Source organism: Mya arenaria, chromosome 10, assembly GCF_026914265.1.
Source record: "Mya arenaria isolate MELC-2E11 chromosome 10, ASM2691426v1".
NCBI classification, from domain to species: domain Eukaryota; kingdom Metazoa; phylum Mollusca; class Bivalvia; order Myida; family Myidae; genus Mya; species Mya arenaria.
In genome coordinates, this window is record NC_069131.1 from 52357210 (window position 1) to 52365867 (window position 8658).

Genomic DNA, 8658 nt, shown 5'->3' on the forward strand with positions numbered 1-8658 from the left:
TCCTGACACGTAGACAATTGTGCAGTCTCTCTACATGTTGTGCGTAGGAATAAATGAGCAATTATTAAGCAAAATAATGATGAAACTGATAGCGAATATTACTTCAATACGGTACCAGATGGTTCATTAATAACGTTTTAAAATTCTTGGAATACAACATATTGTAGTATGTATAAATAATATAACCAGAAAAGATACATATGAAATTATGATTTTATAAGTAAAGCTTAAAACTGAAAAGTATAAAGGTGATGAAAAATCTAAATAAATCGAGAATAATTAATATATTCAACGGTTCCAAATTCGATCAGAAAATTGTATGTAATAATCGTTTTTTGTTTTTTTGCTGTTGTAGTTTGATCAAAGTTCAGTCGAAACTTGTTATGCCGAATCCATTGGGACCTCGGGAAATACTTCGAATTAACGGGTATTCGATATAACCGAAATACAGAACATGTCAAACTATTGAAAAAAAAAGTTAGACATAACCAAAAGTGGTTTCAATATTCAATTTAAGTTAATCTTTAAGTCCTGTATCTTTGACTTCATTCACTCTATTGGTCAGTTATAAATAACAAGTGATCCGATTAGCTACATCGTTCTTAGACCCATTTAAGACTTATATTGAATACTAGCCGACAACGAGGAAACAGAGTTCAAACAAACTTCTGCATTGGCCACATACGTGCCATCATTTACTCACCTGAAACAAACCAATTTCTCGAAAGTGCTCAATGATTGACAGACTTGAGTATAATTTATTCCAATTACCCAAAAATACTTTTATAAATTTGATCAGATAAATTTGGTGATAATTAAAGAAGTCCAACTTCAACACAAATTATTTATTTATGAAACAACGTTTCGGCCATTCGGCCTTCATCAGGTTGTTTGTATATAATAAACAGGAAATGACGTCAAAAGTTAGCATACACTTTAAAGTAAATGTACAAAACTGCTACTGCTACTACTTTATAAATTTAAAATTCCTATTTAAAGACTACAAACTTCTAAGGAAGTATTACGCAAACGTAGTGAGATACACCTAATCCTGTTATAAGCATTGAAAGTCGTTTCGAGACATTGAGTGCTGCATTGTGTCAAGAAAATGGAGACCTTTCGTAGATAACTTGCTTAACAATGATTTTATAATGTGGGCGAATTAATATTACGGGTAACAGTGATCTCCAATCAGTGTAATGATTGTGATCAAAGTTTTTATCCTAATTGTAATTGCAACGGTTAAAGCTGCACACTCACATATTGAACGTTTTGACAACTTTTTTATATATTTCTTGAAACAAGCCATTTTTGCGAAAATCCATGGAAACCAGTGAAATAAGACTGTAGACAAAACATTGGATCGCAGATTTTTATATTTAAGTTCAAAAAAGTTATGTTTTATGCATTTTTCTTAAGCCGTTAGTAACGTTTTAAGCCATAAAGCATTAATTCTTGAACGGATTTATGAAAATATACGATTTTTTTTGTCAGCAATCTTATATCATTGGTTTGCAGATATTTATGCAAACAAATGCTCTTTCTAAGACAAAAAAATAAAAAATAAAAACGGTGTAAAAATTGTATATCTGTGTGAGTGCAGCTTTAAAAAACATGATTTTATTGGTATGGTTGAGATCTCTACAGATTGTTATAGTACAGTACAGTACAGTATAGTATAGTATAGAACAGTACAGTATAGTATAGTATAGTATAGTATAGTACAGTACAGTACAGTATAGTATAGAACAGTATAGTACAGTATAGTATAGTGTAGTATATTACATTACAGTACAGAACAGTACAATACAGTATACAGTATACAGTATAGTACAGTATAAAACAGTATAGTATAGTATAGTACAGTACAGTACAGTACAGTACAGTACAGTACAGTACAGTACAGTATAGTATAGTATAGTATAGTATAGTATAGTATAGTATAGTATAGTATAGTATAGTATAGTATAGTATAGTATAGTACAGTACAGTACAGTTTAGTACAGTACAGTACAGTACAGTACAGTACAGTATACAGTATACAGTATACAGTATAGTATAGTATAGTATAGTATAGTACAGTACAGTACAGTACAGTACAGTACAGTACAGTACAGTACGGTATAGAATAGTTAAGTATAGTATAGTACAGTATAGTATAGTATAGTATAGTATTCCTTATAACAATCGGTTATGATGAAAATTGGAAATAAGTCATTTCTATAAATATATTTATAATTATGAAAATACATTGGAAATGATATTGTTAGGCCTATGTTTGGCTGGTTGTCTGCAGTTAAATCAGTTTTCAAAGAACGGTAATAGTGTTATTACCAATGTTGAAAGGTTAGGGGATTTATTTCCCTTACTTGAATGTCATGCACACTGTACACCAGAAAAAAGCAATAGTATTGTTACAAGCAGGAAACATAAGCTAGGGCATCCCGTTTCCGCAGTATGTGTTCATTCTTTGACATCCAAGCGCTCAACAAATCAATTCTTAAAAGTAAAATCAGGATATCCCCTCTCCAGTAGCGGTGACGCTGCTTATGCCGAGGCGTTCTAGACGTCCCCTCCCCAGTTACAGTGGCGCCGCCCAATCCTAAAATTTGAGTCCCCTCTCTAGGTAAAGTGGCGCCGTCCAGGCCGAAACTTGACATCTCCTCGCCAGTTATGATGACGCCGCCCAGGCCTAGGCGTACTAGACGCCCCCTCTCCAGTTACGGTGGCGCCGCCCAGATCGAGGCGTACTAATTGCTGTTACAAATTTACACTTAGCTAAACATTTGAAGAGGATTTAGTTTCTTTTGAATTTATTCTATGCATTCCAAAATACATCTGACTTAAAATGTTTCCATGTTAAGATAACCGAATCTCTTTCAATGAATGGTTTAAACTAAACCATGTAGGTAATATACACTTTTACAATTATACTTAACATAAAAGAACTTCTACACTGTTGTTGAAAAGTTCAATTGTTGTTTATTTCATCTGCTAATGTTTCCTGTATTGAATGCAGGACTTTGCATTCCTTTTGAAAAAAAGTAAAGGTGAATTTAATTAATTTGAGCAGTTTTGTAATGCTTTTGTTATATATTGTTTTCTTCATTAAAATATATTTCAAGCAAAATAGTCACACCGACGAAAGCACCAAGCACAAGGATACATAATTATGTTTTGTTCCATATTGAGTTTATATAAATGAGGTCATGTGATGTCAAATTTTCGTGTGGTTGAATGTGATCTAATTATTAAACCTACGCACATTAAAGTGATAACATTGTAACGTAAAAAAATGGGTACCACAGGAATACATGCTTCTACAGTACCAATATAAACACACATGAAACAAGGAAAAGCACCGTATCTTTACTAATGTTCATAACGTCTACTGCTACTGCTTCTAATTCTACTACTATTGCTGCTGCTTCTGCTGTTGCTGCATCTGCTGCTACAACTGCTTCTGCTACTGCTCCTGCTCCTGCTGCTACTGCTACTGCGACTGCTGCGGCTGCTGCTGCTGCTGTCTCTGCTTCTACTTCTGTTTTTCCGACTGCTACTGCTACAGCTACTGCTGCTACTACTACTACTACAACTGCTACAACTGCTGCTGCTGCTGCTGCTACAGCTACTGCTGCTACTACTACTACTACAACTGCTACAACTGCTGCTGCTGCTACTGCTACAGCTACTGCTGCTACTACTACTACTACAACTGCTACAACTGCTGCTGCTGCTACTGCTACAGCTACTGCTGCTACTACTACTACTACAACTGCTGCTGCTGCTGCTGCTGCTGCTGCTGCTGCTACTGCTACTGCTACTGCTACTGCTACTACTACTACTACTACTACTACTACCAATACTACTACTGCTACTGCTACTGCTACTGCTACTACTATTTCTTCTACTACTACAACTACTATTAGTAGAAGTGGAAAAAATGAATAAAAGCACATGCTAATATCTCAAATCGTTTTATTTCGTTACGACTTGACAGTCAAATGTCATCATTCATCCAACAACAACCGCTTCCTCACACGAACGGGAACTGAAATTAACAGACGATCAAACTGGTATAATTGATTTACTTTTATATGGAACCTTAACACAAACATGAGAGAGGTTGTGACACATAACTTGTTTTGGCAGCGGAAACGTGTACGCCTGGGCTACGGGTACGTGTACGTTTGAGATACGGGTACGTGCACGTTTGAGATAAGGGTACGTGTACATTTGGGCTACGGGTACGTGTACGTTTGAGATACGGGTACGTGTACGTTTGGGCTACGGGTACGTGTACATTTGGGCTACGGGTAGGTGTACGTTGGGGCTACGGGTACGTGTACATTTTGGCTACGGTTACGTGTACGTTTGGGCTACGGGTACGTGTACGTTTGAGATACGGAAACGTGTACGCCTGGGCTACGGGTACGTATACGTTTGAGATAGGGTACGTGTATGTTTGAGATACGGGTACGTGTACATTTGGGCTACGGGTACGTGTACGTTTTGGCTACGGGTACGTGTACATTTGGGCTACGGGTACGTGTACGTTTGAGATACGGGTACGTGTACGTTTGAGATTCGGGTACTTGCATATTTGGGCTACGGGTAGGTGCACGTTTGAGCTACGGGTACTTGTATGTTTGGGCTACGGGTACGTGTACGTTTGAGATACGGGTACGTGTACGTTTGAGATACGGGTACTTGTATATTTGGGCTACGGGTAGGTGCACGTTTGAGATATGGGTACCTGTACGTTTGAGCTACAGGTACTTGTATGTTTGGGCTACGGGTACCTGTACGTTTGAGCTACGGGTACTTGTACGTTTGGGCTACAGGTAGTGTATGTTTTGGCTACAAGTATGTTAACGTCTGAGCTACGGGTACGGGTAGGTTTGAGCTACGGGTATGTTTACGTCTGGGCTACGGGTATGTTTACGTCTGGGCTACAGGTATGTTTACGTCTGGGCTACGGGTATGTTTAAGTCTGAGCTACGGGTATGTTTACGTCTGGGCTACGGGTATGTTTACGTCTGGGCTACGGGTATGTTTACGTCTGAGCTACGGGTATGTTTACGTCTGAGCTACGGGTACGGGTACATTTGGGCTACGGGTATGTTTACGTCTGGGCTACGGGTACGAGTACGTTTCGGGTACGGGTATGAGTACGTTTGAGCTACGGGTACGAGTACGTTTGGTCTATGGGTATGTTTACGTCTGGGCTACGGGTAAGAGTACGTTTCGGGTACAGGTATGAGTACGTTTTAGCTACGGGTACGTGTACGTTTGTGCTACCTCTGGTGCACGACGTCGTCATGGTGTGTGTACAGTGTTTACGTTTTTTAATAGAATTACAATATCATGAGGAAGGTTATTTTTGAGAGTATCAGCCAAACTTAATATACACGTGTAAATTGACTGCATTGAACCCAACTGTTTATATAAGTGTAGCTGCATGTTCAAGTACACGTGCACGTCTTGTTTCGCAACGTCTGTCTCCTTGTGACATTTAAAAATATTTGAATAAAGATATTTCCTTTTACGGACTGTGTAGAATAAGTATTAAAATAAAATGGCATAAAGGGGTGGTACTTAAGGTAGAAAGCTATCGGAAATTACCGGCTGAACACTTACAATCACATACAGCAATAATCTTAAGAAGTTTATCGATGGTAAATAGAAATTTACCAAAAGGCTAAAAGAAATGATTAATTGGAGCACGTGCAGCATTACAACACATGTCAAATAAGAAATGCAAAACTGACGAAAATATTCAAGTTCAGTATTTTAGATATCAAAGCTCGTATAGGCATGCAAACACCCCATATGCCTTATGTAGAGTTAGTGTACTAGAGCGACCGACTTTCTTCATGAAGACTCGAATTTGAAAGGTTCAATAAAGGTTAAAGATGCTCTTTTTTCTTGTTCATGCTGGTAGGTATGAAAAGCAATTCAACACTTTGTTGTTAAATTACAGCCATTCTTAAATCTTCCGGCCCCAATTTCTCGAATCTTCTTAAGTCCCTTATAACAGGATTAAGCTTATCTCACTGTTTTTGTTGTTCTTGTAAATGTGTTATATATACTACTTAAAGAATGTTTAGAAATTATGTAGGCATAACCTGTATGATTATCAGAATAAACCATCCAATATTTATCAAAATCCATTTTCAGTATGTATTTTGGCTTATTGAAAAAGGCGACTTAAGCCTATTAAGCTTAAGAAGTTTCGAAAAATTGGAGCCCGACCACCCGCAACAATAAGGTCAGTTATAAACAAAATGTGTTATAACTTACGAAGTCTCGCATATCGGAGGAAACACCGTGTTCGGCGTGTTACAGGGTGTGTCTGCCCACTTGAAGTCGTATACAGAGACGAATATGGCACAGTCCTCGTCATTATGTGAGTGATCATTTGGCTGCCAGTCTTATAATGACAAAGATACTTGGTAAGTGACTACTCGTATTCAATGACATTGCCCTAAAAAGCATAGCCACGCCACTGTTTAACGGTTGATTTTTCTTAATGTGACAATACAAACAAATGTATAACAAACATAGATTTTGAATGATAAACCTTTCACTACTTACTGAATTTGAACGAAATGAGCATAAAAGACGGTATTTCTACCATATACACTATAGTAGACCACAGTAAATATTTTAGCATTAACCAATCATTTAATATTTTTGCGTGTTCTGCTATTAAACACACAGTTACAAACTTGTTATCAGTAACTAATATTTTCCATAAAAGCATTATTTAGTTGGAAGTTAAAAGTTTATCCGTCAAAGTTGATGTTTGTTATCCATTTGTATGTATTAATTTTGAATAAGAGTGTCATTTCAATATCATATTGCACCCTATTGAGCTTAAGACAGGTACCATGGAAAGATGTTCAGTAGAAACGACAAAACACATCAAATCGTCGAACGGATGAAAATGGCAATCTCGGTTTTGTTTTTAAAATTTATTTGAAACACTACAGAATCAAGCTCAGTAGCCAAAAGTTTAAACATAAATCCCGTTTACTGGTACATGGTACATGGTTAACGCCAAAGACAGAGAACACAAAAAAATACAAACAAGAACATGGAAACAAAAGCACAAAACTTCACAAACAGTACAGTGCATAAGTTAATGATTGAAACACAAATACAAATCACAGTTAACTTAGATTTAAGTTTAAATTGACACAAGAACCAATGACAAGTTTATACTAAACGAAAAAGACAAACACAATCAGGCTGTGTTGTCTTGAAACATTAAATGTCTTACCTGTGAATGAAGCGACATTGTCTGTATCAAACCATTTCCAAACGCCTTCAATATCTTCATCAGTGATTCCAATCCACCAGTGATTTGCTAGATAAATGTTTGTTGGTACAACTTATCCGATTATTTGAAATTATTCACAGTAAGCACAACTATTGGCGCACTTAACTTTCAACATTGCAAGAGATTTCCTTACTGGTTATCGTTTTGAAATGAAAACATAATCAACACCAAAGCAAACTCTCATATAAGGTTCAAAGTAAAAAAAAAAAGTAAATGTCTTTCGCGGGTTGTTTGTGCAATAAAGCATCTTAAAATGAAAAATAAATCTTATTTTTATGTCAAACATAGCATAATAAATCGGTTAAATGTAAAACTATGAACAAGCAGTTGTTACGTTTCAGGTCTCTGAGATGGTCTTTGATGAAGTCATTCTCAAGGGCATCGTTGACGTGAACAAGATGCGAATTGCTATGCTGGCGACAAAAATGCTGTAATAGATAATTAAAATCAAAAAGTAACTTATAAGTCATTTGAAATAGGAAGATAAAAAACAGGAAGATAAATTAAGTAAATGTATATACATGTGTATACTAGTATGTTGTTTAAGTATTGTACAGTTAAAAAACAGGAAGATAAATTAAGTAAATGTATATACATGTGTATATGTTGTTTAAGTATTGTACAGTTTATAGTCTGGATTATCATCATATGTAGTCAACATTTTTATTATTTAAAACCATAAATTTGTTTTAGTCATCTGTTCGATTTTGCAAAAACATATCAGGGTAGTTTCTGATATATAATTATGTTATATTTACCTCTGCTCCGGTGAAAGTTAACTTCGCGTCACCATGGGCAAACAAATAGCATGAGCCGTTGAATGGCATCCAGCCATCTAAACATGTCGAGTACACTTTGCCTGGAGAAACGAAATAACAAAAAACAGACATCATATTAATAATACAAGCCCCGTTACCAGGAACAGTTTAATTCTTGCAAATCAGCTTAACAAATTGAGTACACTTTGCCTGGAGAAACAAAATAGCAATGAAACAGACATCATATTAAGAATACAAGTCCCGTTACCAGGAACAATTTAATTCTTGCAAATCAGCTTAACAAATGGAGAACACTTTGCCTAGAGCAACAAAATAGGAGAGAAACAGGAAAGCATGGACATACAGTCATAAAACGAAATAACAAATAACAGCTTTGAACAATATTCTTTTTTTTCTCAAATATATCCTATTCATTTTATAAATATCATACCATGCGTAGGTGACGGAAAACTAAGATAACACAGAGTTAATCCAAAGTAAATAAATGAAGTTTTCATAATAAAACTTATGCTTGATTTCTGATAATATTGTGCG

At 36.0% G+C, this 8658-nt stretch overlaps 1 protein-coding gene across 1 annotated transcript; it reads right to left on the reverse strand.

Annotated features, from left to right (window-relative positions):
- Positions 1 to 3961: 3961 nt before the first annotated feature.
- Positions 3962 to 8658, reverse strand: LOC128207024 (C-type lectin-like). The gene is made up of 6 exons (XM_052909818.1): positions 8555 to 8658; positions 8104 to 8204; positions 7680 to 7773; positions 7286 to 7372; positions 6304 to 6433; positions 3962 to 4051 (listed from the first exon to the last, which is right to left on the reverse strand). Exons 1-6 carry the CDS (start codon positions 8619 to 8621, stop codon positions 4015 to 4017), a joined length of 516 nt encoding a protein of 171 aa, XP_052765778.1. The 5' UTR covers positions 8622 to 8658; the 3' UTR covers positions 3962 to 4014.

Coding starts and splice junctions, on each gene's coding strand:
- LOC128207024 (XM_052909818.1), bottom strand. CDS start 8,621: ATGAAAACTTCATTTATTTACTTTGGATTAACTCTGTGTTATCTTAGT. Junction 7,774..8,103: donor TAACTTTCACCGGAGCAGAG/GTAAATATAACA, acceptor TATCTATTACAG/CATTTTTGTCGCCAGCATAG. Junction 4,052..6,303: donor CCTCCGATATGCGAGACTTC/GTAAGTTATAAC, acceptor TGTTAATTTCAG/TTCCCGTTCGTGTGAGGAAG.